This window comes from Aspergillus ochraceoroseus (assembly GCF_002846915.1).
Source record: "Aspergillus ochraceoroseus IBT 24754 chromosome Unknown P175scaffold_6, whole genome shotgun sequence".
Taxonomy (NCBI): Eukaryota; Fungi; Ascomycota; class Eurotiomycetes; order Eurotiales; family Aspergillaceae; genus Aspergillus; species Aspergillus ochraceoroseus.
The window spans coordinates 1,298,683-1,326,150 of record NW_024468481.1 but is presented as its reverse complement, the minus strand read 5'-3'; the positions used below and the strand labels follow the sequence as shown (position 1 = coordinate 1,326,150).

The window sequence follows — 27,468 nt, the reverse complement described above, 5'->3', positions numbered from 1 at the left end:
CCGTCAGTTATGTATGTATTCTGCGGACCTCCAAAGATCTTCCAGTCTAGTCGCGAGTTGAGACATCCTCTATCATCTACTGTGAGGACCACCGTTCCATTAAAGGTCACAATGGCAGACCCCTTTGAAGTTCGCATGCGCTTTACAGCGCAGCTACAACATCTAAATGCATCCGTCACCTCATCTCAAAAGGCAGCGCACTATGCGCTCAAATACCGCGATATGGACGAGGATCTTCACTCGTGCATTTTAGAGCAGCTCGAGAGAGTGAGTACCTCAGGGCCCCCTCTTCCACGACAAAACATATATATGAGCAATGATCTAACGACACTCCTTTTCCTTGTTACGAGTAGAACAACATGAACAACAGAGCCAACATCCTCTACTTTATCGAGCAGTTCTGCGAAATGGCCACCAAAGAAGACCACCCTCCCTACGTCCGAATGATCCAGCGCGATATATTCCGGGTCGTCGATGCCGTAGCGCCAGCGGATGGCTCCGGGGCCGCAAATATCAAACACGTCCGGCGAGTTCTCAACGGCTTACACAGCAAAGAGATCCTCTCCGCGGAAACCGTCGCGGAGATCGATGCCGGGTTGAAAGACCGCGAGACGCACCCTGCACACCTGGATTTGGAAGCGGAGGAGGAGGACCCAGAGACAAGTGCGAAGTCGAAAACGGGGACACCGCGGGGGTCCCGCGTGAACGGGCTGCGCGTGGACAAGAGGCAAATCGAGCAACGAATCGAGGAAGACCGGGAACGGAACAAACGGCTCCGGGAGAGTATGTGGACTGTTAGTGGGGATGACGGGGACGAGCATGGCAAGTTCTGGGATGAGACGAGTGATATTGGGGAAGACGATTTTATGACTGCGAATGAAGAGCTCATGGAACGCAGCCAGATGGTTGGTGCTGCATAAGCTGCAGGGCCAGTGGCTATTATTGAGTTACAGAGTCAGGATGTTAATACGTCCTCCTCGGGTGCAAATATGATATTGAAACTGGGAATGGAGTTTGGGATATGGGCGAAGAAAAAGTATAGCGATCGGCGTCCGTGTTTTTCTATCCTTACATTATTATTGTTTGTTGAGATACCAGAATCTAATGTATGTACATCACCATATATATACTGATCATAGTACCAATCATGTCCTTTCTACTGTTACAAGTGAAACCAAAAAAAGAAGAAGAAAGAAAATTTTTCTCATACGCAAAAGAGTGCTTTTCAGCAATAGAGAGAAATGCTCAGCTCATGTGCTTGATCCCACTCTGATCCAGGAGCATATGATCCTACAGCCGTGTCAGAATTGAAATCGAGTGTGTAGTCAGTTCCACATAATTCGATCAGAAAATGACTTACAATGACCCAGGTGGGCATGAAAGTGGTCAAGAACCAAGAAATCGAGGCCATCTTTCCTTTCCATATCATCCCGCTGGCACCTCCAAGGACTTCATTCACAACGTTCTTTGCAAACTCCGCCGGAGAAGGAGCGTCTTTCACCCATACTCCGGTCGCCAAATCATTGATTTCTTTGGACGCTGCCCGGTACAAGGAATCCGAAGGAAGGTCAACTTTCGGGGTATTGGCAGTGATATTTGTGGCCACGGTGCCTGCCATGACCGTCACAACTTTAACACCTAACGGGGCCATTTCCAGGCGCAACGTTTCGCTATAAATCCTCAATGCGGCTTTGGAGGAGTTGTAGAAGACTATATCTCGTAAGCGCGATCCAGCACGTTTCAAGAGGAGTGGTACAGACTATTCCACGTCACATTAAGCAGGCTCGCTACGGAGGAAACATTGACAATGGATCCCTTCGCAGCAATCACCAAGGGAGAGAAAGCTTGAATGACAGCAACCGCGCCCCAGAAATTCACATCAAAGAGCTTCTTGGCTTCTTCAAGATCGGTGTCAATGGCAGGCATCACCAAACCCTGGCCTGAATTGTTCACTAGGTAGTCCAGCTTCCCGCCCGTTTTGGCAGTGACAGCCTCCACTGCAGCAGCGATATCAATCGGAGACTGCACGTCCAGTTTCAACAGCGTTACATGTGGGAAATTCTCGAGATGCGCCATCTTTGACGGAGAGCGCGCAGTCGCAAAGACGTGCAACCCGCGGTCATGAAACTCTTCCACAAGGGCAGACCCGATCCCGCCAGCACTGCAGCCGGTAATCAAAACCGATTTCAAGGACTTTTCACCCTCTTGAGACATAGTGTTACCTTGGGTCGGTCCAATAGAGGATAGGTATATCAATAATCAGCCGAACTGTTCCCAAGGGCAGAAATGATAGGTTCTATGGGATTCGATAGGAGATAGATGCAAGATAGATTCAATTCGGGATATATTAACTCAGACTAGCTCTCACTTGACCGAAGAGAAAATAAGAGAAGGGAGATGATTATGGGTAACTGTTTTACGAAGGTCCCTTTATCACATGATCCTCCTTCCTGATGTCATCATTCTATCCTAACAGTACTGATAGTTAGTGCTTATGTTGGTTATTCCTTGGTGAGATGAACCTAACAGCCTGGTAAAGCTATATTCAGGCAAGTCCCAAAACCTCCAGTCTAGGTACCAAAAATATATCGCCTTCAAGAAGCTATCTGTATACTCCGTACTCTGTAGTTGTACTGTTGTCGTGGGTTTATATGCATGGACGACTGTTGGAGATTCCAAATGTAGTAAGAGAGTGAGGGCTCACATTACATAAGCTGTCGCCGAACTCTCGGATAAATGTTGATCCCGAAGATATTTTGATAAATCTTTTTGGTGAAACAAAGCCGACTTGAATGCAGCGACCATTTCCTCCTTCCTTTTATATCTATGCTGTCGCAAATTATCACTACAGCCAAGGGTACACAGAATTCGACCCATCCCCACCAGAGGCTTCAACTGCCGAAAATTCCAAAATGGTTACCGCCACTCGACGAAGAACGATTGAACCGATAGAAGATGTTGAGACAAACGGTGTAAATGAAATCAATGGAAAGCGCAAGTCGCAGCCTGCAAATCCGACAAATACTGAACCACAGAGCAATAAACGGAGAAAGAAGAGCACGCCACCAGCCATCGACCAAAAAGAGTTGACGGACGCAAAGGATGAAGGAACAGTGCCACTGGCGAAGAAGAACCACTTTCGATTCGATAGCGAAGAACCTGTCTTGCCAGATATTGCGGAACCAGAGGAGGCGGACGAGCCAACGGCCGTACAAGATGACGAGGAGAATAGCAGTGACGACGAGGCTCCAGAGACAGTTGACAACTCTGCGCAACTTTCCAGAATAATGTCAGCGGCTAGAAAACAAGAAAGAGCAAGGCAAATGTTCGTTTCCCCCCTAAAGTTTTGTTTCTACACTTGTTCCTCGTCGTATTGACCGTCGTATAGGGAAGAGCAATTAAAGAAGGAAAAGAGACGACAGTTCGACGAAGCACGCAAATTGCAGGCGAAATCCTCAAACAAACGAAAACAAATACCTGTGCCTCGACTGGGAGCCGGCTCCCCTACAGATGATTTGGTATCTGAGAGTTCAGAGACACTCCAGGGCTCCTTCACGCAAGATTCTCGACACCCGACTCTCCCCACACTCCTCCCTGATGAGATTCTGAATGCCGTCCCCGCGATACGGCCCCCAACGCCGCCGGCTGAAACCTTCAGTGTTTCTCAGAAGAAACCCACCAAATTGAGATTCCTTGACAGAAAGGAAAAGGCACCCAAGGATATCAAAATGGGCGACGTTGCTATTCGTGTGCTAGGCAGTGGCGCTCGAAAGCAGCCCAATTCAGCCCTTCCCCCGAAGGCATCAAAATCCGGACGGAATGCGAAAGATATGTGGCTAAAGCAAGCTCGCAGTACAGGCCATGTCAACGGACTGAGGATGACGAGTGGCGGCTCTAAGGGGTTTGTTCGGAAGTGATTATCGCTTCGCTCCGAATCATCGAGATGCTGTACCCGCATGACTATTAATCTAGAGAAAAGCCATCGAGTCGATTTTTCGCCTAGGGCAAATGCGATACTTAAATGTGGAAGTATTGTCAGCAACCATGTGATTTGGTCCCGGCTTTTTTTGTTGAACTTTTGATCTCCTTGTTAATTTTTTTTTTCCTGGTGTAAATTTTATTCCTACGGCGTTTATCAAGGGCATACTTCTGTACATGTGGATGACGATTGATTATTGTCCTGCAGAAGGACCGAAATTCTAGGAAGCACTAAAAGTCTGCTTTCTTTTTCCTTGCTCAGATATATTGTGATTATTCTTATTAAATTGCCATCAAGAATACCTAGGTACCTACTACCTAGTAGTGTTATACTGGTTCGCGGATTTGGTAGATTCAATGGCATTAATCTGTGAAAGCACGTGCAGAGCTTGGAGTTTCGACTCCCATCCGCTTTTTAGACCTTTTTAGACCTTTTTAGACCATCACCACAACCAAACCTTTGTTGTCTCCCAACAACCTGTCGTTTCCATCGCGGAACCAGGAACCAATCCTTCTTTTATTCGATTAGGAGCATGATTTGAGTCTTTCCTTTGATGTTACCATCCAATCCATCATGGCTTCGACGACCGAATCCTCTCCTCTGCTCCCTCAACACCGACCTTCCTCCAATACGTCACCGTCCTCGCGAGGAAGCCGACCTCCACGGACAGTAACATTCAACCCTCTCGCTACAGTCAGCACGTACCATGACTACACCTCTGCGGATCCTACATTCAAGCCATTGAGCGCTGGCTCTCCATCTTCAAGCTCCCCAAGTCCTCACCGCCCGACCGGACTCTCCGCCTTGAATAGCAAGCTCCGTCGTCGCAATAGCCATGGCGCTCCTTTCAGCACTTCTCCCGCAACCCCGCCGACTCCTAAAGTTGGCCCGCAACGTACAACAAAGACCGCCCAGAAATTGAAACTTCTCCCGGATCCAGTCACCGAAGAGGAGGCTGTGGATGACGCGGCCCCATCGGACGTCTACACGCAGATCACTCGCATCAAGGAACCTGCGGCTCGGAGTCTTGCTGCAAGGTTGGGAAAGGCGGATCGGGACAGACTACCCAGAGTGACAGCATATTGTACGGCCAATTCATACCGACTGGAGGGGGTCTTTAAGTTTTTGAAATCCCGCTCTAAAACCCGAGGGGCTAACCCGAAACTCTTCGACGAGTGCGTGTATTCGTCCTTTGACTATCAATATGAGGAGAAGCAGAACGGCCTAGTGCCCTCAGTGTCCAATGGGTTCAACACGGATGACACTCACACTGTGGAGCGGCCGCCCAGAGAACGCCGATTTTCAGATAGTGCGGTTGAAGTCAATGAAAATCTCAAGAATCGGAGGGAAGAGCTTATTGACCTTCGTGATCCCGAATCGCATGCTTCTGACGTGCAGCAGCAACATGCCTCGGAACACGCCTCTGCGGTGGATGACACCCCCGATATCGATACCACGATTCATACCCCCGAGGTGTTCCTGTTCGACTATGGTACCGTCGTCATCTGGGGCATGTCGCCGGCCCAAGAGTCACGATTTTTATCCGATATATCCAAATTCGCGACGTCGATTCTGAGTCCAGAAGATACGCAGGTGGAGAATTTCAACTTCTATTATGCTCGTGAATATCAAGCCCGGATATATAACGACTTCATTTCTCTCCGTGACCCTCGCAACTATATGATCAAACTTGCAATCTCGCATGCTCTTGCTCAATCCGTGAAAACGTCCCTTTTCGAGGACCTCGTCTCCGAGACAATTTCCAATACAGCACCGTTGCCCGCTCAGATTGCGCAGACCGGCAGCGTTAATCTCACGCGACGACAGATCAACATGCAGATCGGAGAACTATTCATCCTCCGTATCAATATCCATTTACAGGGATCAGTGCTGGACAGCCCGGAATTGATGTGGGCAGAACCACAACTGGAGCCGGTCTACCAGGCAGTCCGGAGCTATCTCGAGATGGATCAGCGCGTCACCCTCCTGACAGAGCGACTAGACGTGATCGCAGATCTTCTGGCAGTCTTGAAAGACCAACTGACTCACCGCCACGGTGAGTATCTCGAATGGATAGGTACGTTTTTTTTTTTTTTTTTTTTTTTTTGCGCTATTGCTCCAGTACGTTGGCAAAGACTAATTTTCCACCCAAGTGATTGTTCTCATTGCAGCAGAAATTCTTGTGGCCGCCATTAACATTGTTGTTGATCTCTACGCGGGGGTTGATTAGCCGCACGACCCAGGTTTGGGATTCGTCTTCGTGAAGTGCAATACGGCGTATTCATACCCATTCTACATTCTTGTATCGCATAATTTCAGGCGCTGGAGTTGAGGAGCCATGGCCAGGATGACTTTTGCTGTACCTATTGATTACCGTGTGGCAGTGTGCGTTGAGACGTACAGTCCACTATGAAAGATATATAATTAGGCCTTTACACTCCGTATATCCCGAGCGTAATTGATCATTTGACTTCCGACTCCAGATTGTCGACGCCATCCCCTTCGTTGGCCTCCGGGTTACAGTTCTTTTTGGCCGCCAAAGTCTTGACAACATCTCCATAGGACACTGTATACGGGTCTGGATCCCAAGCCAGGACCCTGGTTTCCATCTCTTGGAGCTTCTGCGCAACCAGCCTTTCCATCTCTTCCTTCTCCGCGTCATCCAAGAGACCAAGTCTCTGCCTCCACGCATCCTCCTCGACACCGTCCGTCGGCCCAAAAAAGCGCCGGTCAATCTTATGCCAGTATACCAAATCAAAGGCAAAGTTGCGCATCGCAGCATAGACAATCCAGAAGTCCCCGCTGTCCCAGCTCTCCCGCATTGGGCCCGAGAGCCGATCCCGCTCGTTGAGGAGTCGTCCTCCCTGGATCGCATCGTCTTCGCACCGGCCCATTGCCCTGAGAAAGGTCCGCAGCCGGCGATCAAACAAGTGGGTCCACTCTTCGAGCCCGCCGGGCCAGTACTCGGGTCGCTCGAGAAGCAGCCACCAGGGCGGCGCAAAGGAAAACTCGACGGGCGCCGCGTACGTGAATTCCAGATCCACGATGCTCGCGATCCTCCTCCGGTCGTTGGTCACCAGCACGTTGCTGGGGCGGAAGTCATCGCCCCACAGCTTGAACGGGCCCGTGTCGAATCCCGCCGCCGCCCATCGCTTGTTCAGCTTTGCGCTCGCGGGCGAGTTTGCGGAACAGGCACCGGGCGACGAATTTCCGGCGGCAGTCGTCGGCGGACTCGATGGCGTCGTTGCGCTGGTGCTTGAGGTGGGCGATGTGGAGGTCTGCGAGGGTTTCGAGGTACAGGGATGTCGAGTGGAATGGCGTGCTGCTGCTGGGGAGGCGGGTTTGCGGCAGGGTGCCTAGTCGGACGAGCTCGTTCATCGCCAGCGAGATTGGACGATGTGCCACTTCCCAGGTAAAGTCGTCGATCTGGCTCAGGGACCCGATCCGCGGGAGGGATGGCTTGGAGAGCTGGAGAAGCACGCCTGCCATCTCCCCGTACATGGCTTCGAGGATCCCCTCGTCGATGTGAGAGGGTCGAGCCGTCCCCGTTCGGTATCGGGGCACCCCGGGAAATTCAGAACCTCGTACATGGTCGAGTGGTGTTCGATATACTCCATGATAATGAAGGGGCCTACCTCCAGCGGACAGTCTTTCTTGGATCCCCAGTGGAAAACGAACGGCACGGGGATGGTGGTGTGGTCGTGGATGTAGCGCATGGTGGCCACTTCATATCGGAGCTTCTCTTCAGGAAACATGGTTGCGCCAGGGAGAGGGAAGCGTATGATGGCAGAACCAATTTTGTATGTCATCCGGAGGGCGATATTGAATGCCCCTTTTTCCAAGATGTCGAATTTAACGGCTTCATCTGGGTTGTGGTGTCTGATGACAAAGTTTCCGATTGGTCTTGAGATGCTGGGGTCGAAGAATTGGCGAACCCAGGTATCAGCAATTTCCTCGCTTTTTTCCCAGGCTGTGTCATCATAGCACATGCGTGATTGCATGTTTGGAATTCTGATAGAAAGGTATATTATATTTCAAGTGATTTGTTTATAATCAGAACTGCAGTACTAGTGGGGAAGGCAGCTAGCTGTTCGCCAGCAATCCTGCCCTAAGAACAAAGGACATACATATTATTACGCGCGGCTCCAGAACCTTTTCACACGGTCTTTTTATATATCATTTAGATCCCCAGTGTTTGTCCCGCAATCATGTCCAACGGTGCGCATAAAGACGACCATTTTCGTGGTATCGATGGAGGGGTCCCCCCCCCCTGCAACTGAGCAGAGCAATAGGTTGGGTGTATCATGGAATTCGCAGACCAGACCCGATGGGTAGCGAGACTCTGAATGCCGCGGAAATCATGGAGAGTGAGAGTACAGGACAATCCGTCTCGTTCAGAAAGAGGCAGAAGTGAGGCAAAGTAACATACTTGCTTAACCCTAACCCTAACCCTACTTCCCATCTTACTGGATTCACCTGTTCAACTGCAATACTTTTCGTCTTTATGATGGATCATGTATTCTTCTTATCAAGTACATACATAATGTTATTCCGAGTTGGTTGGTTGGTTACCGTATGCATTAATTAGATATGATCTGATCTGATATTTTAATAAAAACACACACAGCAGTTCCGAATCTGCTGGCTCAATTTGCTGGAGAGAGGGGAAACATGTAAAAGGGAGAAGGAAAGAAGAAAAAAAAAAAAATTTCATGAATTCGCAACACAAATCTATCATCCTCACCCTTGACTTTCCTCTTTGGGCTCTTTGGTATCCAGATCCATGGGCGTTGCGGAGTTCTCTGCAGACGGGTCTGCGGCTTGTTCTCGCAAAGGAGAATCCCGCGGTTGGCTGTCGTGCTCGCTGGCACCGGTATCTTTCTCGGCGCCTGATCCGTTGCGGTCTGTCTGGATGCGGAAGGAGGATGTCATTTCCTCTTGTGTTGGGGCTGGAGCTAGTCGAGGCCACGAGGCCGATGAAGCCCCAGCGCCGGCATCCGCACCACCTTCGGCGGCGGTGTCACCTGAAGCACCGGCTTCGTCATCCATATCGAGGCCGATATTTGGCTTGCGGGATCGTTTCACGCGAAGAGGGCGTTCTTGGGGCTGAACCAGATAGTTAGACTATGAGTTTACACACACACACACACACACACATATATATATATATAATATATAATATATAATATATTGAGATAAAAAGAAAAGGAAAAATCAAATACTTACAGTAGGAGGCTGCTCATCGGAACTTCCCTCCGTCTCATCCTCAAAATACCCCGGTCCGTCCTTGCTAGCAACCCCATTCAAGTTCCCCGCTCCAGATACGATCCCAGCAGCTCGCGCCCGCAGTTCGGGGTTCACGCCTGCCTGGGCCTCCTCGGCCATGCCAGTGACCGCGGCTAAACGCTCGAGCAGAATACAAGACTCCAGGCGCATCTTCTGTATGTACTGCCATCCGCGCCGGTTCCGGACGCGCATGAGCTCGTTTTCGGCTTCGATCTCACCAAGGCGTTTCTTGAGGGCGATGCATTTGCGTTTGTATGCGACTTCGACACTGGGGGGGTTGCCGGAGGGTTGTGATGTTGATACTCGCGAGGACTCCATTGTTTCTGTGAGGAGCGGAGGGAGGAGTGTATGAGGATGAGAATTGACTGGTAGAGAGAAGAGATTCCAAGGGATGGATGGATTGCAATGGTCGAGGAGGCAAGGAGCGCGTGATCGAACGGTCAACAGTGCGAGAGATCGCAAGCCCAGGATTCGAGGTCAAAGCAAAGTGTCCATGAAGGGATCGTTGCAAGAGTTGGAAGGTCGAGAAACGATGGTTTGGATCGCCAAGACTCGGTTCTCGATGAAAGGCGGTCTGCTGCGTATGTATCTACAAAGCACCACTCCGTGACTCCGTACGGACTCAATCCTCTACAATCGGTCTCTTAACGGCGGTATGAAACTCCATGATCTATCTATCTATCTATCTATCTATCTATCTATCCCATGGTCATTATCGAATTAATGGCCTCCTGTAGTCGGAAGACCAAGGAACACTTTGAAGGAGTCATAACTATGTAGTCTCTGTTAGCACTGCCGCCCGACCACCCTTCCTTCACATCATCCATCATCACTTACATCAACCATTGGAATCCAGTCAATGTACCCAGCATGACTATACGAACCGGCAGACCATTCCACAGCCCAGAGAAACCGATATTGCCGTAGATTCTCGAGACAGCCGTCATGGCCGATTCCCCAGCTAATTCATTAGCACATCTCAAGACACCTCCCTCTTGTGGGAGAGGAAGGGGAGGGAAAGAAAAAAAAAAAAAAAAAAAAAAAACAACTCACCCTTCCGATCCGCATTCAACTTACTAACCATCACATCGGCGGGATGGCTAACAATCGCACAAAAGATCCCAGCAATATACCCGCCCAAAAAGCTCACCCCGGTCTGCTGCAACCCGTTATAGCTCTCCTTGGGCCTGCCCAACGTGCGATAGATAAGCCCCACGGTCTCCTCGAACGTCGCAAACTTGGTCATCGTGTACGGGATCTGGCGCGCCCACAGCGGATACAGGCCCTTGTACAGGCCCGCCACGCCCTCCGTGGCCACGATCTTACCCCAGCCCTCGCGCAGGCTGTGCGCGAACGGCGGCATGGTGGTCTGCATGCGCACCTTGATGGCTTCCATGGGGCAGAGGGCGAGATCGGCGAAGAACTCCGCGGAGGCGCTAGCGCCCAGGAAGACGACGGTGCGGTTCATGTTGGGGAAGAGCTGGTCGCCGTAGAGGTGCTTGAAGTACTCGTAGCAGCCGTATTTGCCGGCTCCCTGGAGCGAGTAGCCGAGCAAGGTCGGGGACCAGCCGAAGAAGATGCCGCGCAGGCCTTCTTTGGAGATGATGGAACGCCATGCGGAGAGATTGGAGGTGTAGATTTTGGGATCAACCTGGCGGCGACATTTGACGAGGTCGAGGGGGGTGACGGAGGTATGAGTTGGACCTGGGAATTTCTTAGCGGAGAATCATCTCGTTTCTTGTCTTTTTCGTCTGTCTTTAATTACTCACCACAGGCTTTGTAGAGGGATCCAATTAGCAATCATCATCCCCGTATCGAAAAAAAAAAAATCAGACAGAAAGAAAGGATGAGGTAGGCAGCAGCAGGGACATACCGATAATTCCTCCTACAGTACAGGCACCAAAATACTTGAGCGAGTTGGGCTCAATCTTGCCAAACGGTAACCTCCTCTCCTGGACAGCAGCCATTGTGGTGGATCAGATGGATACGGGAGGTAAGTATCTTCTAATTGAAGGAATATGAACAGAAGAGAGCAGTACTATTTAAGTAATGTAGTAGCAGAAGTCCCAGCCATCCATCCATCCATCAATCATGATGAAGTCTCGATTTATCCGTGCCTCCCGGTGCCGGTTTCCGATCTCTTGACTAGTTGGGTATGAGTAACTTAACTATTCCATCCTATCGTGATGTTCTCCTTCGAGATGATTATCAGATAGTTCAATCATCCTGCTGAATCTGTCTATACAGAATACCTGTTCATTTCTCTCTCTCTTTCTTTAGAGGGATGGATGAAATGAGTGACAATCCTTGGTGACGTCATTACCTTTCCGAGGTGCCGTTTTCGTACAATCTCTCACCCACAATATCCTCACAGAGCGAAAGTAACACCAGAGTCGCAAAGGTCTCATCCTTGACAGCTTGAGTGCACGAGTCCAGGGCCCGTCGCAGCCCCCGCAACGCACTCCCATAGTATTCTCGAGCTCGCAAGAGCAGCGGCGGTGCCTTCACCTGATTACCAAGCGTTACGAGAGCCGTCGCATCAACTGCGCGTCGAAGACTCGCGGCGCCAGTATTATCCGCTTCATTCTCTCGACAGAAGGCGTACAACGGGGACAGAAACCCCAGATGGCTGACAAACTCGCTGTACTCATCCACACAAGTATACTGGTCGAAGAAGTAGCAAACGGCGCGCTCATCCCAGGTGGAGTCGGCGAGTTGGATCAGAGATAACGAGGGGGGGGAAGAAGATTGGAGACAGCGCAGTAGGCGCTGGGATGACGCACTCGCTTTCTTCACGAGTTGCTCGACTTTATACGTCTCATTTCTGAAAATCGTCTCCTGGCTCTTTGCAGGCCCGATAGCCCTCGGAAATGCCGGAAATGAAATACAAAATACAGCGATCTTGGTGAATGTCTTGGATGTATTTTGCATGGGTTATTCGGGTGCAGGGGCGGAGATGCGATTTTCTTCCTCCGAGATTGGTTTACAGAGTCCGGAACGAACAGTTACTGTCGCACTAGTATGGCTTGGTTTACAAAGTACAATCGTATCCCGAGTACAGATCTGGAAGAACAGATTTGGAAGAAAGTAAATCCATTCTTTTCACTTCAGACTCCAGAAGTGTGGAGAAACTTTTAGGTATCAATGAATTACCTTCCGAGGCAATCCCATCCAAACCCACAAATCCCAGACCCAAATGAGCTTTAGAGATCGCCTCGTACTCCAGCTGGTATCAAGCCAGTGTAACCACACACATAGTTCACGGAACAGAAAACCAGAACACCCAGAATGCAAATGCTAACCAGTTAGGATTGACTCCCCGCCAGTGGTTGGTGGCTGGGAATCTCGTAAGGGCAAGAACTGACGTGACGACGCTTAATCCGCAAAGCAACAAAGAACTACATGATCATAAAGACGGGACGTCCAGCATTGGTTGGTCACCATCCCCGCCCTCAGAGCCAGTCGGGGGGGAGCTTGCTAGCAATCCTCTTGATCGCGTGCTGTCACTCCCGGAGCTACTGGACGTGCTCTCAGCAGACACCGCACTATCGCCAGATTCCTCTGGTGGTGGAGAGAAAGTCCAAACCTAGACGCAGATCATTAGCCAATAGAACGTATTAAAAAAAAAAAAAAAAAAAAAAAAAAAAAGGGTAGCGAGCGTACCTCCATGACCGTGCGACCTGCTCTACTGGCCATGATCACCGCCTTCTCTTCCTCAAAGGTTACTCTCCAGACCGTTTCCCAGGGGGTAGACAATTCTCGGAGAAGCTGTCCAGTCTGCAGACTCCAAACCTTGACGCGACCATCGCTCCCCCCGCTGACAATGCGCGTGCCATCAAATTGGAGACTAGTAACACTATTATCATGGGCTGCCAAGCGATGGATCGGAGCCATTTTGGTCAAGGACCAAACACGAACGGACCCGTCCGAGCCACCAGTAACAAGGGTATCACCGCTCATCTGCAGCTGCCCAACTAGGGATGTGTGTCCTTGCAGAATAGCATGGCACTGACCCGTGTGCGGATCCCAGACCCGAACACTCGTGTCAAGGCTGCCGGTAGCAATCCGGCGGCCGTCAAAAGCGATGGCGTAGATCTGGCTGAAGTGGCCAGAAAGCGCTCGTATGAACCGTCCTTCCGAAATCTTCCAAATGCGCGCCGTGGTATCATAGCTTCCTGACACCACATAATCACCGTGAACCGCGAGGCACCTAACACTGGCCTGATGACCAACTAGTACATTTCGGCAGGTTCCGGTAGTTAAATCCCATATCCGTAATGTGGTATCTCTCGATCCGGAAATCGCGGTGTTTTTATCTGACATTTTCAAACAACGGACCGTGGATGTATGCCCTCGTAAGAGATAGATTGCGGCGCTGTATGTAATCTCCGTTAGATCCTAGTGGCCGAATAAAAAAAAAAAAAAAAAAAAAAAAGTAAAAAAGAAAAAGAAACCCTTACCCCGTAGCCATGTTCCAGACTCTAACTTCCCGGTCACATCCCCCGCTGACAAGGATATCATCCCAGGGAACCATCGCCCATACCCCCATGACGTGTCCTTGGAGCGTTTTCTGGTTCTCCCCGTTGGTGTTATAAACATGAATCTTCGCATTATCTAATGAGGCCACAATATATTTGGGAGTCAGGTGCAGGCTGGTGACGACCCCCTGGTCCGGAGAAATATGTTGCTGAGTGCATCTTCCACCCTTGTTCCAGGCGGATTCTACCATGTATTTTTGCTTAAAATGAGACCTGTAAGATAACGGCCGAGGTGGGCGCTTGTACGGTTGTGCGGAGGACAGCGAAGGCCAATCGCCGGGTAGCGATCGCGGAAAATCCGAAAATCCATCGCGAGACTGAATAGTCGTGTTGTGCGGTCTCCGTTGTAACCCACTCAGGGAGTGTGTCCGTTGGTTATGAATAGGCTCGATGAAGTCCCCATGGTCCTCCGAAAGCCGTCGGTGAGCATATGCATGTTTCTCGCAGAGATTTTTCCAGGTGATGTCGTCATTTAGAAGTTCACGCCAGCGCTTGGACACCTGGGATGCTCTTGCCAAGGTTTTCGGATCGTCGATAAAGGAGAGGACCTGGAGGAACGGAGACAACCCCATAAATCAGACTTCAGGAAACCCCAACGACTCAAAACGTAGAATAGCCGACTTACCCTTAGACAGAGTTCGGTTGGGAAGACCTTGAACGGATCTTTCCTCAAACGAGGAGCCACATAGCTCGAGACAAAGCTCAGCTGTTGGCTGTTGCACAAGGCGAGAATACCTTCCAAGAAGCGCTGCTTCTTGACACCGGACAGAGTGTTAAATTGGATTCTAGTACTCAAGAGGAAGTCATCTTCTTCTTCGGACGACTGCCAGGTCGGCGGTCGTTGGTGAGGGGTGGGACTGGGAGCCGGGGTCGGAGGAGAAGTAGGTGCCGAGGGTAGGAGGGCAGGAGGAATAGGAGTGATGGCTTTATGGGAGGAGGATATTGCTCTTGCGTGCGAGCTCATTCCGGTATTCGCTGACTCGATAAATGTCACCCGACGAGAACGTTATGGATTGCCGCGCGACAGAGCGACAGGAGCATCCAGGGAGAGATATTGAGCGGGACGGTTTCACGGTGAATGTCGGAGTATCCCCAGGCACACCAGTCGAGGATCTGATGTAGTCATAGATCGTAGGAAACGAGGGTGGGGGGGGGATATTATAAATGTAAAAGATATATTTTAAAATGCAAAAAAAAAAAAGAAAAAGAAAAAGAAAAGAGAAGAGAAGATCCGAAAAGGGAAAAAAAGAAAGAATACGAGTCGTCTCTTTTTTTTTTTCTTTTTTTTTTCCGGTGGAGAGGGAAAGTAGAAAGAGAGAGGGAGGGAGAGAGAGACAGAGAGTGGATAGATAGACGCCGAGTAGCAGAAGGTGGTAGGGGTTGAGGGGAGAGGAGGACGAGGAAGAGGAGGAAGAGGAGGAAGGCTCAGCTGGTGAGACACTGAGCGATAGTCGGAGAATACGGAGTAATAGGGGTAGGGGGAAAAAAAAAAAAAAAAAGGGTCGAGGGGGTGGAAGAGAAAGAGAGAGAGAGAGAGAAAAGGAGAACGAACAAGAGGCGAATCAAAAGGACAAGCAGAAGAAGGAGAATCCTCGAGACGATAAACGGCAGTGCAGCAAAGTCTCCATCCAGTTCGAGATGATGATATTCCAGAGTCTCGACCTTCAATTCTCTTTCATATCAACTGATGTCGTGATAGATCCCTCTTACTGGTGCGGCCGCTGCCGTAATGTCCACTTCTTTGGGCGGATTGTTCTTATTAGTGGAGGGAGCACCGTCGATCCACTGGTATCCGCATCTCCTACATATTAGAAGGTAGTCTGATAACCTCTCCAATAATCGTCAAAGAATACATCACAGCCTCCAGTCACGCCGTTTCTTCTTGCCTTCTCTTGCTCTGCTCGATCGATGGGACATAACCAAGGTACATCTCCAGAGCTGGACCCGGATCTCTGGTTTAGGTTAACGGCAGACACTCTCCGTCCACGGATCCCATCAATGTTCGAACTCGTCACTGAGGAAACGGAATGAGATCGTGCTTGCAGAATAATTTCATCACCATCGGCTCTGTGAGCAGAATCAACCACGGGAGACGCGGCGTTTTTTATAGCCTCTACGGATACATGCGGATTCTCTTCCTGTCGACGTAAATTTTCGTCGGTGGTCATGCAATTATGATTTGTTTCCCCCCCTCTAGACCACGCGAATATTCCAGATCATTCCAGATCAACCAAGATCCGATACAACTCGCTGCTCTTCACAGGACTATAGCAGGTATATTGTGACAATTAAGGCGGATATGGAGGCAAACAGAAAAAAAGAGAAAAAAAAATAAACAAGGAAATCAATAATTCTAGCTATCAAGGGGAGAGGCCTGTTTCAGTGGCAATCGCCTCGTCAGTGTTCAAAACATGTACCCATCAAAAGAAACCGGATCCTAAAAAAAAAATTTGGTTTTTAATAGAAAAACATCACAGAAAAATAATCTAGTTGGAACGCAAAGGTGGCCCGAAGGACTCCGTTAGTGGGCATGCCCGATTTGGAGAAACAGCGGCAACACCATGCCCACTACAGAAGCAACCAAGTCCCTCATCGACTTGTCGGATTTCGATGGGATGTCTCGAGGGTCTCCGTAGCCATTGACCGGCGGCTCTCGTGCAGTGGGGCCATGCTCCTGCATGGTGTGCATCGCCACGTACCTGCACTAAAGTTAGTTCCCATGAATTCCGGGGGGAGGGGTGAGGGGGTCTTACAAAAAGGTACCGGCTGAAAACAGAAGCAGCACCCCCGTCCGCCAACGAGCACCTGTTTCGTCGGGGCTGGATCCCGATCCCAATAGATGCACAAATAAGAAAGTCGCCAGAGCCCCTACCGGGGCCGCTAGACTAAATATCAACAGATGGGCTCTCGCAGCACGACTAGATAGGCCCTGTTTAAGCAAAATCGATGTAAGCCCGAAAGATGCTGGGGCCTTATGGACCATGATGGCCAAGAAAATAATAAAACTTAAGCCCGTGTCGGAACTTGATGCTCCTAGGGCGATCCCGTCCGCGGCCGCATGGATCACGAGCCCTGTAGTTGTTGCAAAGCTGTGACTGCTGCGAGGGATGTTGGCGGCATCCAAAAGTCCACCTTCCCGAGAGGGTGACGAGTTTCGACGCAGTCCAGAGCCCAGGTTGTCTAAAGAAATATGATAAGGTGCTCTCGGTGGTTTAGGCGGGGTCGCAAACTCGGGGATTTTGTCGATCAAATACATCAGAATGAAGCCACTGATAAGAGCAATACCAATCCAAGCATGCGGGGAGCTATTTTCATTGTGCTTATCCTCCGACCCTTCACCTGACGTCTCCTCCTTTCGTTCCTGCAGCTCGACCGGCAGATTGCGTGTAACATGTATGGTAGTTTTGACGGGGGAGCCAAGTGCTCCATGCCAGTTGTTTTCTTCCCCGTCCGGGTTGGAAGAGGTCGTTGTGATGACAGGAATGATTGGTTGTTGCTGCGAACCCGGGAAAGAGACTGAGCGGCGGCTAAGGTCTCTGCGTTGAATAGTCGCATCCGCGCTGTAAAGAGTCTCCACGCCCTCTGGTATAATTACAATCAAGGATGTCCCAACCAAAACCCCCATGCCAATGGAGGAGATTAGTCGCAACTGGGAAGGAGAAAGCTTGAAGGCCAGTGGTAATGAGCCGACGACGAAGGATCTATGGGCGGCCAATAAGTGGTATTAGCTGGCGGAAAACTGAGACCCAACGGTCATGGAAGGCAATTGAGCAACTCACGTAATTGCCATCACAATGCTCAAGATGAGCAATGTGAAAAGTCCCTCCATGGTAGGTGTCTCGTCCCGGAGGTGTGTTTGCGCTTAGAGGTCTTCAATCATGGCGTCAACTGCTCAGTTAACACAATTGGGCGGAGTCCAGTCCTGCTGAGATGTAACGAGGCAAGTTGATTTGTTAGACTGGGAAAACTGGGTTGTGGGAGGGGGCTATGATGATATGTCAAACGAGTCGTTAGAAGAATGGTGCCGACAGGTGTCCGTGACTGAAAACGTGGCGTAGGTGGACGATGACGATCGGTCGCAGTTGGAAACGGAAAGGGGCGTAATTTACTGGAATTTATTTGGTAATTTATGACAGTACGGAGTACAGATTAGCAATTACTAGTAGTTAACTACTCTGTAGCACCAGCACTTACCCGTAGTAACTACTCTAAACCAGAGCAAATATTGTGTTATTAATAGTACGGAGTACAATACATCGTACAGCCAGGCACGTCCCGTGGCGGTGGTCAGTCGTTCCTGCCCTAAAAGCAACAGATCGTGGCACCTTCCCGATTCGGCTGAATCTTTATCCTTCAAGTCAACTTCTTCACTGGAAGAGAAATTCCTCAGAATGCATATCACTAGATATTATTCACCTGGGATAGGTAGTTAGTTACCTACTCTGTACTAGTAGTGACTAAGTGCTCTTCTCAGAATCTCCATATCTCTTTTTCCCAAACCTCCTGCATGGTGCTCTCCAACTTCCCCAGAAAGGCCCGAATCCCCCCCTCCCCTCCTCCTTGCTGATAGCTCTCAAAAACACCATTCCCCGCCCACCTCGGGCCTAAACTCGCCATGAGAATCGTATCCAGATCTTTCGCATCCACCACATCCTCCTGCACGAGATAACACGCCTCACGCAACAACGCAAATGCCAATCGATTGCCCACAAACCCGGGAATCTCTTTCCGAATGACTACAGGCCGATGCCTAGACCCGGGGAGGGAGAAGTACTCCCGCGCGAACTCAACTCGCTCAGGGGCAGTTTCAGGAGCCGGCACGATCTTGAGCAACGGCATAATGTGAGGCGGGTTGAACGGGCGCACAACCAGCAGGCGGGTTTTATCTTGCATGTTGGTCTGTTGCACCGATGCTGCGATGCCCGAGGTACTCGTCCAGAGATGTGCCGTGCGGGGAGCGAACGACTCTACTTGTTTCCAGATGGATTGTTTAAAGGCGAGATTCTCAGGGCCTTGTTCCTGTACGATTGTTGCGGATGCGCAGGCGCTTTCTAGTGAGGGGTGGATGTTGAGACGACCACAGGACACTTGAGAAGATACTCTGGATCCTCTGGATTCAGTCTCGGATCCAGATAGGAAAATGGGAAGAGTTTTGAATCAGTATTCTTCTAGGTCTGGTCTTGGGTCGAATACGTCGACTATGATGCTGTCCCATGTGAGATGCAGAGCAGCCATGGACATACCGATAGTCCCCAGTCCGATCAAGGTGATGCGTTGTGGATCGGTCGAGGACATTGTATCAGCTAGCTTGGTACTTACTGGCTTCGATATGCTGGGATGTGTATGTATAATAATCTAATCTTTGTAGGGGGATGTAGTGCGAGAGGTGGTGGTGGTGCAATATCAAGGTCCCACCATGAGTGACAAGCCGAGGTTTACCCCACATTGATTGATCCTACATATGTATACTTTTCGACGGCATTTTATAACTGATGCGCCTGTATATTGAGAGTTTGGAAATGGATTTCATAGATTACACAAGCAACCATTCCCCTTGCCAAAAAAAGTAGGAATCCTTTATTCTTATATTAATACTGGGATTTTGTAAGACTTAACCAGTTGGAATTGACTACTCTAGTTTTATTCCTAGGAATTATCCCATTTCTACTTCATCTTTGCCTTGGACTGTACAGCTTTTCTTCGTGATAGTATGACGATGCGCTAGTCCCAAAAGGGTTATACCGTTCCGCGCAGCGCGATCGAAACACGCGAGGGGAGAATGGAGGACGGAGACTTCGTTAGAGACATCAAGGTTTCGATTTCTTTCTTCCAACTTACTCCTCCATTACTCTGGAAGAGAATTACCATCATGTCGGCTGAAAGCGATTGTAAATGGCCCCATTTCTTATCTCGATTCCCCCTTCTCTCCTGCTATCGCGATCATCAAGCTGACGCCCGAATTCCTTTATACAGGGTCTTGCGACGCGAACGACGCCGTCCAAATCACCATCGTGCAGCCAGATCAACATAAGCCCAAAACCGTTTCAAGCTTTCACCCTCAATTTACATATCCGATTTTTGGAGACGAAGAGCGTATATTCGGGTACAAGGGATTGATCATCCGCTTGCGGTTTGCAGCCCATGACCTCCGCCCACAAATCCATATCTCTTATGATGAGAAATTCCAAGCAGTGGATGATGCGGAACCCGTCGACCTGCTTAAAGCATTGAAGCAGTTCCTTCCTGAAGGTAAGTAGACCCCGCGAATCTGGTCTGTTGTCTCTTTGACTAGTCTAACACACTTTGGACCCGCCAGAGGCCTTTTCCACGCTCCCCGAGTTTGAGAACTCTCTTCAAGAGGAAGACAGCAAGGATTTTGTTCCCCCAGGAAAGCTCGTTCATAGTTACGCGACTCGTGGGAGGCATTATGAAATCTGGGCTGCATCCCTCGCCGACCCTAAAGTACAATTGCTACTGAACCGGATTCAGATTATGGTATCATTCTTCATTGAGGGTGGAGTACCTCTTGCGACAGACGACCCTGAATGGACACTCGAGCGATGGATGATATACTTTGTGTATGGGCGCCCGTGGAGAATATCTGCCAGGTTTACGGTAACTGATACAAACTAGATACGAGAAAGTCGAACCTCCTACCCCGTCAGCTTCAAAATACTCTATTGTCGGATATGCGACAACCTATCGGTGGTGGATGTACCAAAGAGACCGTTCAGATAAGCCTACTGTCAAGAACAATGCATTCCCTGCCTCAGAGATCCGACCTGGGGAGCTCCCATCTCGTCTGCGAATCGCTCAGTTTTTGATTCTCCCACCCCATCAAGGCACAGGGCATGGTGTCCACCTCTATACCACAATTCACACTGCGTGCTTCGAAGACCCTACCATTGTCGAACTCACCGTGGAAGACCCTAATGAAGCCTTTGACGTGCTCCGCGACACGGCTGATTATCATATCCTTCGGCCAATATTCCTCAAGCATAACCTAAACATCAACCCCGACCCCTTCAGCGATAGCGCGAAGAAATCCAGGCGTGTACCAACCTCCGTGCTCTTACCTACCAAGCTCCTCAATGATATCCGCACAACCAACAAAATTGCGCCGACCCAGTTTGCACATATCCTGGAAATGTTCCTTCTCGGCCAGATCAATATCAAACATCGGCACAAGGGTGGCGCAAACATGTCACGCCTCTTCATTAAGAAGCATAGAGCCGACGACCCGGACGACCGGCGTTACTATTGGTGGCGCATGCTCACGAAGCAGCGCCTTTACAAACGCGCCCGGGATACGTTGATCCAGCTGAAGCTGAGTGAGCGTCACCATGCTCTCGAGGAGACTGTTTCGTGTGTGGAAGACGGCTACGAGCAACTGCTTGGTGTTTTCAACGACCGTGAAGAGCGCCTTAAAGCTCAACAAGAAGAAGCTGATGCTTCATCGAGTAGAGAACACCGACTCAAGCGAAAACTCACCATAGATGACGACGACGAGGAAGAGGAAGAGGACGAGGAAGCTACTGTTTCCAAGCGGCCAAAGGCATAAATAGTATCATGCTACCAAGAAAGGGATGCAACCTTTACACATGTCTCGTTTATTCAAGCTGTTGAGAAGCTGTCCTGTAACAATATCATCAAAACATACAGATTACAACTAGAATGTGAGGACCTGTGAAAATGCGGCCAAAAACGACCACTATTGTAGCCTTTTACCGCGGCATTTCCGTAAGCCCCGCCTTCGCTTAGTATCGAATAAATCGTCCTTGATCGAATATAGTAGTAGAGAATGAGTGTCCTTATATCCTTCAGTAGCTATAGCAACCTAAGTATCTGCAAGATGAATTAAAAACCAAATAATAATAATAATAATATCACGGATGATAGCTAGGCGGCGCCGTCTCCGCGGTCTCCAACGTATCTAAACTCATCATACTTGTTCTCGACGACAGGAGAGTCGAAAGTCCAGCTGTCGACGATGCTACCGTCAAAGGCTCCCTCCTTTGTTTATTCAGAAGGTCTGCGATTTCATGGTCTGCGTCATTTGCACGCGCATGCGCAGCCTCGAAACCCTGCGCTGGGTTCCGAACCAACTCCCCCACGTACTCTAGAGCCTGTCGAAACCCCCAGATCTCGGCCTGCATGACGCCCGGCTCTGAAGGTGGTGCATGGCTAGGCTCGTGATCGGATTGCTGGGTGGGGTCTGCGAATTCTACGGCGGGTAGGCCGAAGTCGTTTAGTTGGGTGTTGTCGTCGCCAGCGACGTCGTTGGTGTTGTGGTTATGGTGAATGCGGTGGGGTCTTGGGATAAGACCGCGAGTAGTAAGGCCCTCCCACCATTGTTGCCAGCGGAGTCGTCGGGCTGCAGATCTATAGGCGCGACGGGTCTGTCTTTCTTCTCGCCTGGCGGCTCGATCGGCGCGACGACGTCGGCAGTAAAAGCTGTTCTGGTAGATGATGAATGTGAGGATGGAGATGCTCCCGATGAGAACGACTCCCGCGGCGATGATGGGGAGGTCGAAGAATTCGTGTCCAGAATGGAAGATTAGATGGTTGGTCGTTTTGGCGTCGTATGCGCTGTCGGCGATGGGGGTAGTGGATGCTGGTTCCGAGTTGCTGGATTCGGATTCAGAAGAATAATGTCCGCCGTTGGATACTGTGGAGTTTGGATTGGGAGAGCTCTGAGCGCAGATGCTGTGATGTGGACACTGTCCGCAATAGAATTCAGGCAAGGAGGAAGGTAACGGCCCGAATTTATATTGCATTTGGCGAAGTAGACTGGGGACTTTGGATAGCGAGATCTTGACTTTGCAACCTAGGGTGGTGCAGTCCCCCCATTCGGATGCGGCGACGGTTGGGCAGGTCTGTTGTAGCATTTTCCGCACCTTATGCTCCTCTTTCTCTATCATTTCATGTAGGCGATGAGCTTTTATCTTAAGGTCCTGTAAGTGATTCCATAGAACTTCTATACTTTCTGCAGGTTGGCTTTCTTGGCTTGTGGCTGCATCCGATTGATCGATACAGTCCATGTCTATTAATTCCTGCCAGTTTTTCATGTACGAAAGCTGAATCAGTGTCCATGGTGGACTTGAAATGTCACGAATCACTGGCTCTAAGTTCTCCTGTAAGAAGATCCTGAAGCTTACTTTGGGTTCGAGGTGCACCTGTCCCAGTTGTTCAATGTGCACAGTCAGGAATTGTGCCAGACACTCTTCCGAGTCGCGACAAGGAGCCGGTCTGCAGGTGCTCTCCCAGTTAGCAGAAAGTACCGTATTAGGGTTGCTAGAGGACTTGATCGTTCCCGAGCCATGACCGGCATTTCCATTCCAGGTATGAGCAAGGTCCTTTCCATTGAGATAAATGCCCGTCCCATCACAGGCATCCCGGGATTTATAAACTTTCAATTCTAGAGGCTAATACAGTCATCTCCGTAATTATACACTTTGGGCAAAAAGATCGTCTTACCAGGCTCGAATGCCCATTGTCCTGGCATGCTGAGCATATAGCTTGGAACTTCACGAGGGTAAATTCATCTGCTATCAAAACACTTAGATAAGACGTGGTTACTGATTCCAAAACATGGACTAACTCTCAAATAAGCCGGTAACAGATGCTCCAACTTCATCAGCAGGCGATGCACCGGCAACAAGACCATTAATGAACACGGCCAGGAGAATCCATAAGGATAAGTTCGCAGAGAAACGCATACTGGTGTAGAGCTGACGGTAGGGATCTACATGAACGCAACCCCGACGGCGACTGCGCGGTCGACTGTGACTCTTCTCGGTTTATGAGAGTACCTAGTATCGATCCCTCTTTGAAGAATCCGTGCTTCATCGGAAAATCATGATCGGGTGGGATGGATACTGATGCTGATGGTCTCCCCACCCTTACAAGTACTCTCTAGTTTCCGGATTGCGGAGATTCCTATTTTCCGAGGACTTCGCCGATGCCAGAAGCTTGTTGCATCCCAGCTTCATGTGCAGCAATCCAGTCCCAGCACACTTGAATTCAGCATTTCGCTACTGGGCACCTACTTGGTTACTCGTTATTCTGGTTGATCTCTGCGATAAGGGATCGGGTTCTGCCTCTGAGCTCATTACTATCGCATTTTCTTAGCCCACCTTTTAGAGTATCTACTATGGTAAAGACCCCTCCCCCCCAAATAACAAGGAACGAAGCTGTCGACCTCTTTTCTAATTTGATAAATACTAATTATGCGCGAATGATAGTTGCCCCTCGGTTTGCTAACGGCCGCTCAAGGCCACCCCATGCTTGTCGAGCTTAAGAACGGCGAGACACTGAACGGACATCTCGCCAATTGCGACAACTGGATGAATTTGATTCTTAAGGAAGTGGTTCAGACAAGCCCCGAAGGCGACCGTTTCTTTCGACTACCAGAGGTCTACGTCCGAGGAAACAATGTAGGTTCCTGCCCCTCACCCTAGCTAGCACGAAACTAATCTCGGCGCTTAGATCAAATACCTACGGATTCCTGAGGAGATTATCGAAATGGTGAAAGACCAACAGCAGAACCAACCGCCAAATCGCAACCGTGGCCCTCGCGAAGGTGGAAGGGGCGATAGGGGAGGCCGGGGAGGTCGGGGTCGTGGGCGTGGCCGGGGCCGGGGTGGAAGCTAGATGTGGGATTTGGTGCCACGCAATGACGAGCAGAGACAAAGAAAGATACCCCGGAGATACTGAGGAAGTAGTTCGCTATGGAGGATGGTTTGACGGGTTAGTCGCATGGCCTGGCGCATCTGGTTGGGTTTTTCGCTGGGAATCGTGCCATGTAAAATTCGTTGCTACAATAATCATTATGTGACCCATGTGAAAACGACAAGAAATGATAACTCCGTAGTTTCCTAACAACCTTCATCTCTGCTCGAGGACTGCGTATCATAGTTATTTAAATCAGCTGGCAAGGACTGTGATATCACGTGATCAGACGGCATTTGTTTCTCGGAGCCCATCTTCGGAGGTTTGAGTTTCTACAGAGATCCATGATGTCCCAGCAGAGACTCGTTCTGGATGGACTCTGGCGTTGTCTTTGTCCCTCATTTACTCTCAAGACACTTAAGCGGCACAGTGTCGTTCGTCCAGCAAAGCCAGGCTCGCGACCTCTTTCATCAACGCTTCTCCCACCGCCGTTATCCGCGTGCCATCAAAGATACTACAGCACCAATTCCTCTGGGGACGTAGACAGACATGAGGCGCCAGGAGATCGATCCTACGCGATAGATATCCACACCGATACTCTACCGGACCAAGAATTCTCCCACATAAAGGGCGCGGATAACAAGATAGAACAGCTGCTGGGCTATCGCAAGTCATGGCAGACACACGGTGTGCCGGAGCAGCTCCAGCACTGGTCCACAGCAAAGTTAGAGGCTAAGCTTCGAAATATTGCAGATAGACGTCCAAACGTCCACAGTGCGACACAAATCCTGCGGCTTCTAATTCGAGACCGTTGTATTCGTCCTGAAGGGAGGCATTATAAGTGGCTTATACAATGTAACGCCGATCCTGATCGCGGGACACCAATTCTAGTCCGACGACTACTTGCGGAGATGGACGAGAATGGCATCCCAGCGGATTCTGGGACACTTCATGCTGCACTGCAGGTAAGTACTAGTTCGATCTCCACAGTAGTCCATGAATCTGGATCGGGTACTGACAATGCGGTTTAACCAAGGCCATTGCGGTTCACCCGGATTCCCTCCTCCGCCAAGATATCTTACGTGCACTTCGAGATCGCTGGCTACCGCTCAGTCCAGACGGGTGGCATTATGTGGTAGCTGGCCTGATTAGAGAACACCAGTTCGAATTGGCCCTGGATCATATTGCAAACATGGAGAGGAAGGATATACCGGTCCAAGATTGGCTCCATAGCCTTCTCATCTATTACCTTTGCGAGTTTAACGAATTTGACCAGATCGAGCAACTAATGCGTTCCCGCTTAAGCCAAGGCCATGAAATGACACCCGAGCTATGGACCCATGTCCTCGATCGGGCAACTACCTCACTCCATTACGGCGCCACTTGCTTCATATGGGGAAGAAAAGTTGAATTGGGCTATCTTCATCCAGAGCATTGGTTGTGCAGCAAAGTGCTGGAGGTAGCGGCCTCTGAGGGCGATACCAAGCTTGCCGCATCAGTAGTCAACTTTCTTACCCACAACAGTCTGCCCCTCGAACCCCAGGACTATGAAAACCTGTCCGATGCCCACCTCGTGTCTGGTAATTTATACGCTGCGTTTGAGGTGCTGTGTAAAATGCATCAGGATGGTCTCGCATTGCGATCAAGCTCTACACAAGCTATCATTGCGCATAGCCTTAGAGAACATACCCACGTACGGGATGTGTGGGCTGTTCTCAAAGAACTAAAGGCCGCGGGGCATGAAATCCCGCTCGCCTGCGCCGGAGTGGTCATTGAGATGTGCGAGCACAACGCCAAGGATGACCCATTCGAGGTTGATGATGGAATTGCATTTTATAAGGAACTCTATACGCTTTGTAATGAACAGCCAGACACCGCCACATTCACCTCTCTTATCAGCATGTGCCACCGGGCTAAAAATACCGAGGCAGCGATGTTTATTGTCAAGGAAATGGCAGCCTTCAATGTGTTACCGGATGCCCGGACGTTCGAGCGCCTCGTTATCATGTGCCTCCAATCGGGCAATTTCGAATCGGCGTATATGTACTTTCACGATTTGCAGGAACGAGGGTTCCATCCTAGCCCGGAAGCACGCACTGAGATCCGCGAGCTTTGTGCGGAATCGAATGACGACTTTGCCATTGAATTGAAGTATCACCCGGATATCCACGACGGACTAGTGCGGAGTCCCGCCGATGAGATAAAGGCTGCGGAAGGGATGGCGCTGTTTCAGAAAGTCCGAAGTGAGTCAACCGGGGCATTTGCCGACCTTCCCCAACAGGTCAAAGCCCGAGACTCCCAGCGGGAAGAGAACCGACAAATGTACCTGAAAATGTCCAAGGACGAGCGCCGGCAATACAACAAGGAGCGCCGGAAGAGAAAGAGAAGACGGCTGGCGATTGCGAGGGCGCAACAAGAGGATGATTGGATGGACTACGAGCCTGGTGGCCTCATTCCTGAGGATCAGCTGAACTCTAAGAAACCCGCCAGTGAATAAGGATATGGAAATGGGCCCTATATATGTGTACATATGTACATATGTATGTATGTATGTATGTATTTAAGTAATTTTTAAGCATTGAAAGATGGTATCCCTCGTTTTTAAGGGTCCAAGGATCGAATGACGGTTTTTGATGTATACAGTACAAGTCAACCTGGAAGACGCAATAAATCTATATATATATATATCCCCCCTTCACCATTACAACACAGGTACTTAAAAAGTCGAGAGCAGGCTACAGAGTATGACAGAGTTAACCACATCCAGGAAAGGCCGAAGGAACCAGTGGAGCGCCTAAAGGTCTTGAAACCTGGCTCAGGAGTCGGCATTCCACTGACACTTCAACCTACCTAGGTAAGCAAAAATAGCAACAGACGTTGTTCACGATGAGTGGACGAGTGTCAGTCTAGCCTCTGACAATTCGGCTACCTGCCTGCCTGATAATAACATCGATCATGTAGTACTGGCACTGTATTATTATTATGAACAGTTAC

The 27,468-nt window shown here is 49.9% G+C and overlaps 17 protein-coding genes across 17 annotated transcripts; 7 read left to right on the top strand and 10 right to left on the bottom strand.

Annotated features, from left to right (window-relative positions):
* The first annotated feature begins 39 nt into the window (after positions 1 to 39).
* P175DRAFT_0503005 (CTD kinase subunit gamma) lies at positions 40 to 1,135 on the top strand. Its single transcript, XM_040897527.1, has 2 exons — positions 40 to 267; positions 354 to 1,135. The coding sequence occupies exons 1-2, from the start codon at positions 112 to 114 to the stop codon at positions 918 to 920; spliced, it is 723 nt and encodes a 240-aa protein (XP_040750862.1). The 5' UTR covers positions 40 to 111; the 3' UTR covers positions 921 to 1,135.
* P175DRAFT_0503003 (SDR family oxidoreductase) lies at positions 1,046 to 2,635 on the bottom strand. Its single transcript, XM_040897526.1, has 3 exons — positions 1,761 to 2,635; positions 1,361 to 1,710; positions 1,046 to 1,290 (listed from the first exon to the last, which is right to left on the bottom strand). Exons 1-3 carry the CDS (start codon positions 2,212 to 2,214, stop codon positions 1,246 to 1,248), a joined length of 849 nt encoding a protein of 282 aa, XP_040750861.1. The 5' UTR covers positions 2,215 to 2,635; the 3' UTR covers positions 1,046 to 1,245.
* A 168-nt stretch (positions 2,636 to 2,803) lies between these two features.
* P175DRAFT_0525034 (uncharacterized protein) lies at positions 2,804 to 4,351 on the top strand. The gene is made up of 2 exons (XM_040899402.1): positions 2,804 to 3,325; positions 3,389 to 4,351. Exons 1-2 carry the CDS (start codon positions 2,913 to 2,915, stop codon positions 3,915 to 3,917), a joined length of 942 nt encoding a protein of 313 aa, XP_040750860.1. The 5' UTR covers positions 2,804 to 2,912; the 3' UTR covers positions 3,918 to 4,351.
* Positions 4,352 to 4,436: 85 nt separating this feature from the next.
* Positions 4,437 to 6,641, top strand: P175DRAFT_0462343 (YagE family protein). Its single transcript, XM_040894788.1, has 2 exons — positions 4,437 to 6,056; positions 6,133 to 6,641. Exons 1-2 carry the CDS (start codon positions 4,553 to 4,555, stop codon positions 6,207 to 6,209), a joined length of 1,581 nt encoding a protein of 526 aa, XP_040750859.1. The 5' UTR covers positions 4,437 to 4,552; the 3' UTR covers positions 6,210 to 6,641.
* P175DRAFT_0517734 (uncharacterized protein) lies at positions 6,442 to 8,007 on the bottom strand (the record flags this gene model as incomplete). Its single annotated transcript, XM_040899002.1, has 3 exons — positions 7,561 to 8,007; positions 7,176 to 7,495; positions 6,442 to 7,147 (listed from the first exon to the last, which is right to left on the bottom strand). Exons 1-3 carry the CDS (start codon positions 7,978 to 7,980, stop codon positions 6,442 to 6,444), a joined length of 1,446 nt encoding a protein of 481 aa, XP_040750858.1. The 5' UTR covers positions 7,981 to 8,007.
* Positions 8,008 to 8,719: 712 nt separating this feature from the next.
* Positions 8,720 to 9,583, bottom strand: P175DRAFT_0441729 (uncharacterized protein; the record flags this gene model as incomplete). The annotated part of the gene is made up of 2 exons (XM_040894086.1): positions 8,720 to 9,085; positions 9,206 to 9,583. 2 exons carry the CDS (start codon positions 9,581 to 9,583, stop codon positions 8,720 to 8,722), a joined length of 744 nt encoding a protein of 247 aa, XP_040750857.1.
* Positions 9,584 to 9,817: 234 nt separating this feature from the next.
* On the bottom strand, positions 9,818 to 11,408 carry P175DRAFT_0302695 (putative mitochondrial phosphate transporter Pic2). Its single transcript, XM_040892819.1, has 5 exons — positions 11,139 to 11,408; positions 11,035 to 11,055; positions 10,319 to 10,969; positions 10,103 to 10,226; positions 9,818 to 10,037 (listed from the first exon to the last, which is right to left on the bottom strand). The coding sequence occupies exons 1-5, from the start codon at positions 11,230 to 11,232 to the stop codon at positions 9,986 to 9,988; spliced, it is 942 nt and encodes a 313-aa protein (XP_040750856.1). The 5' UTR covers positions 11,233 to 11,408; the 3' UTR covers positions 9,818 to 9,985.
* On the bottom strand, positions 11,209 to 12,488 carry P175DRAFT_0502999 (putative C6 transcription factor). The gene has a single exon (XM_040897525.1). The coding sequence runs from the start codon at positions 12,194 to 12,196 to the stop codon at positions 11,585 to 11,587; it is 612 nt and encodes a 203-aa protein (XP_040750855.1). The 5' UTR covers positions 12,197 to 12,488; the 3' UTR covers positions 11,209 to 11,584.
* Positions 12,434 to 14,877, bottom strand: P175DRAFT_0302562 (F-box/WD repeat-containing protein). Its single transcript, XM_040892818.1, has 4 exons — positions 14,429 to 14,877; positions 13,726 to 14,351; positions 12,929 to 13,640; positions 12,434 to 12,851 (listed from the first exon to the last, which is right to left on the bottom strand). Exons 1-4 carry the CDS (start codon positions 14,765 to 14,767, stop codon positions 12,672 to 12,674), a joined length of 1,857 nt encoding a protein of 618 aa, XP_040750854.1. The 5' UTR covers positions 14,768 to 14,877; the 3' UTR covers positions 12,434 to 12,671.
* On the bottom strand, positions 14,794 to 15,971 carry P175DRAFT_0533896 (uncharacterized protein; the record flags this gene model as incomplete). The annotated part of the gene is made up of 3 exons (XM_040900090.1): positions 14,794 to 14,916; positions 15,514 to 15,588; positions 15,657 to 15,971. 3 exons carry the CDS (start codon positions 15,969 to 15,971, stop codon positions 14,794 to 14,796), a joined length of 513 nt encoding a protein of 170 aa, XP_040750853.1.
* A 353-nt stretch (positions 15,972 to 16,324) lies between these two features.
* On the bottom strand, positions 16,325 to 17,632 carry P175DRAFT_0533895 (Mn(2+) transporter ATX2; the record flags this gene model as incomplete). Its single annotated transcript, XM_040900089.1, has 3 exons — positions 16,325 to 16,502; positions 16,557 to 17,504; positions 17,583 to 17,632. 3 exons carry the CDS (start codon positions 17,630 to 17,632, stop codon positions 16,325 to 16,327), a joined length of 1,176 nt encoding a protein of 391 aa, XP_040750852.1.
* A 330-nt stretch (positions 17,633 to 17,962) lies between these two features.
* Positions 17,963 to 19,346, bottom strand: P175DRAFT_0517730 (uncharacterized protein; the record flags this gene model as incomplete). Its single annotated transcript, XM_040899001.1, has 3 exons — positions 18,997 to 19,346; positions 18,304 to 18,924; positions 17,963 to 18,100 (listed from the first exon to the last, which is right to left on the bottom strand). The coding sequence occupies exons 1-3, from the start codon at positions 19,096 to 19,098 to the stop codon at positions 17,963 to 17,965; spliced, it is 861 nt and encodes a 286-aa protein (XP_040750851.1). The 5' UTR covers positions 19,099 to 19,346.
* A 266-nt stretch (positions 19,347 to 19,612) lies between these two features.
* Positions 19,613 to 21,516, top strand: hat1 (histone acetyltransferase catalytic subunit HAT1). The gene is made up of 4 exons (XM_040892817.1): positions 19,613 to 19,691; positions 19,777 to 20,052; positions 20,120 to 20,381; positions 20,437 to 21,516. Exons 1-4 carry the CDS (start codon positions 19,673 to 19,675, stop codon positions 21,362 to 21,364), a joined length of 1,485 nt encoding a protein of 494 aa, XP_040750850.1. The 5' UTR covers positions 19,613 to 19,672; the 3' UTR covers positions 21,365 to 21,516.
* P175DRAFT_0502997 (uncharacterized protein) lies at positions 21,443 to 23,658 on the bottom strand. The gene is made up of 3 exons (XM_040897524.1): positions 23,405 to 23,658; positions 23,281 to 23,351; positions 21,443 to 23,228 (listed from the first exon to the last, which is right to left on the bottom strand). Exons 1-3 carry the CDS (start codon positions 23,520 to 23,522, stop codon positions 21,690 to 21,692), a joined length of 1,728 nt encoding a protein of 575 aa, XP_040750849.1. The 5' UTR covers positions 23,523 to 23,658; the 3' UTR covers positions 21,443 to 21,689.
* P175DRAFT_0482852 (U6 snRNA-associated Sm-like protein LSm4) lies at positions 23,617 to 24,696 on the top strand. Its single transcript, XM_040895509.1, has 3 exons — positions 23,617 to 23,959; positions 24,048 to 24,239; positions 24,292 to 24,696. Exons 1-3 carry the CDS (start codon positions 23,957 to 23,959, stop codon positions 24,454 to 24,456), a joined length of 360 nt encoding a protein of 119 aa, XP_040750847.1. The 5' UTR covers positions 23,617 to 23,956; the 3' UTR covers positions 24,457 to 24,696.
* On the top strand, positions 24,132 to 24,656 carry P175DRAFT_0502996 (uncharacterized protein). The gene has a single exon (XM_040897523.1). The coding sequence runs from the start codon at positions 24,479 to 24,481 to the stop codon at positions 24,638 to 24,640; it is 162 nt and encodes a 53-aa protein (XP_040750848.1). The 5' UTR covers positions 24,132 to 24,478; the 3' UTR covers positions 24,641 to 24,656.
* A 110-nt stretch (positions 24,697 to 24,806) lies between the features above and the next one.
* On the top strand, positions 24,807 to 27,142 carry P175DRAFT_0462324 (pentatricopeptide repeat protein). Its single transcript, XM_040894787.1, has 2 exons — positions 24,807 to 25,439; positions 25,511 to 27,142. The coding sequence occupies exons 1-2, from the start codon at positions 24,819 to 24,821 to the stop codon at positions 26,969 to 26,971; spliced, it is 2,082 nt and encodes a 693-aa protein (XP_040750846.1). The 5' UTR covers positions 24,807 to 24,818; the 3' UTR covers positions 26,972 to 27,142.
* Positions 27,143 to 27,468: the final 326 nt, after the last annotated feature.

Bases quoted from the DNA above. Each gene is read 5' to 3' on its own strand.
- P175DRAFT_0503005 (XM_040897527.1), top strand. From the start codon at position 112: ATGGCAGACCCCTTTGAAGTTCGCATGCGCTTTACAGCGCAGCTACAA. The intron at 268-353 runs GTGAGTACCTCA...TGTTACGAGTAG, and splicing joins TTTTAGAGCAGCTCGAGAGA to AACAACATGAACAACAGAGC.
- P175DRAFT_0503003 (XM_040897526.1), bottom strand. From the start codon at position 2,214: ATGTCTCAAGAGGGTGAAAAGTCCTTGAAATCGGTTTTGATTACCGGC. The intron at 1,711-1,760 runs GTCTGTACCACT...TACGAGATATAG, and splicing joins GCTTAATGTGACGTGGAATA to TCTTCTACAACTCCTCCAAA. The intron at 1,291-1,360 runs GTAAGTCATTTT...ACACGGCTGTAG, and splicing joins TCATGCCCACCTGGGTCATT to GATCATATGCTCCTGGATCA.
- P175DRAFT_0525034 (XM_040899402.1), top strand. From the start codon at position 2,913: ATGGTTACCGCCACTCGACGAAGAACGATTGAACCGATAGAAGATGTT. The intron at 3,326-3,388 runs GTTCGTTTCCCC...ACCGTCGTATAG, and splicing joins CAAGAAAGAGCAAGGCAAAT to GGAAGAGCAATTAAAGAAGG.
- P175DRAFT_0462343 (XM_040894788.1), top strand. From the start codon at position 4,553: ATGGCTTCGACGACCGAATCCTCTCCTCTGCTCCCTCAACACCGACCT. The intron at 6,057-6,132 runs GTACGTTTTTTT...TTTCCACCCAAG, and splicing joins TGAGTATCTCGAATGGATAG to TGATTGTTCTCATTGCAGCA.
- P175DRAFT_0302695 (XM_040892819.1), bottom strand. From the start codon at position 11,232: ATGGCTGCTGTCCAGGAGAGGAGGTTACCGTTTGGCAAGATTGAGCCC. The intron at 10,970-11,034 runs GTGAGTAATTAA...AGAAATTCCCAG, and splicing joins ATCCCTCTACAAAGCCTGTG to GTCCAACTCATACCTCCGTC. The intron at 10,038-10,102 runs GTAAGTGATGAT...GAGACTACATAG, and splicing joins ACTGGATTCCAATGGTTGAT to TTATGACTCCTTCAAAGTGT.
- P175DRAFT_0502999 (XM_040897525.1), bottom strand. From the start codon at position 12,196: ATGCAAAATACATCCAAGACATTCACCAAGATCGCTGTATTTTGTATT.
- P175DRAFT_0302562 (XM_040892818.1), bottom strand. From the start codon at position 14,767: ATGAGCTCGCACGCAAGAGCAATATCCTCCTCCCATAAAGCCATCACT. The intron at 13,641-13,725 runs GTAAGGGTTTCT...GATTACATACAG, and splicing joins GTCTGGAACATGGCTACGGG to CGCCGCAATCTATCTCTTAC. The intron at 12,852-12,928 runs GTACGCTCGCTA...ATCTGCGTCTAG, and splicing joins CAGGTCGCACGGTCATGGAG to GTTTGGACTTTCTCTCCACC.
- hat1 (XM_040892817.1), top strand. The intron at 20,053-20,119 runs GTAAGTAGACCC...TGGACCCGCCAG, and splicing joins GAAGCAGTTCCTTCCTGAAG to AGGCCTTTTCCACGCTCCCC. The intron at 20,382-20,436 runs GTATGGGCGCCC...GATACAAACTAG, and splicing joins CGATGGATGATATACTTTGT to ATACGAGAAAGTCGAACCTC.
- P175DRAFT_0502997 (XM_040897524.1), bottom strand. From the start codon at position 23,522: ATGCGTTTCTCTGCGAACTTATCCTTATGGATTCTCCTGGCCGTGTTC. The intron at 23,352-23,404 runs GTTAGTCCATGT...GTGTTTTGATAG, and splicing joins TGTTACCGGCTTATTTGAGA to CAGATGAATTTACCCTCGTG. The intron at 23,229-23,280 runs GTAAGACGATCT...TGACTGTATTAG, and splicing joins ACAATGGGCATTCGAGCCTG to CCTCTAGAATTGAAAGTTTA.
- P175DRAFT_0482852 (XM_040895509.1), top strand. The intron at 24,240-24,291 runs GTAGGTTCCTGC...CTCGGCGCTTAG, and splicing joins TCTACGTCCGAGGAAACAAT to ATCAAATACCTACGGATTCC.
- P175DRAFT_0502996 (XM_040897523.1), top strand. From the start codon at position 24,479: ATGACGAGCAGAGACAAAGAAAGATACCCCGGAGATACTGAGGAAGTA.
- P175DRAFT_0462324 (XM_040894787.1), top strand. From the start codon at position 24,819: ATGATGTCCCAGCAGAGACTCGTTCTGGATGGACTCTGGCGTTGTCTT. The intron at 25,440-25,510 runs GTAAGTACTAGT...GGTTTAACCAAG, and splicing joins CACTTCATGCTGCACTGCAG to GCCATTGCGGTTCACCCGGA.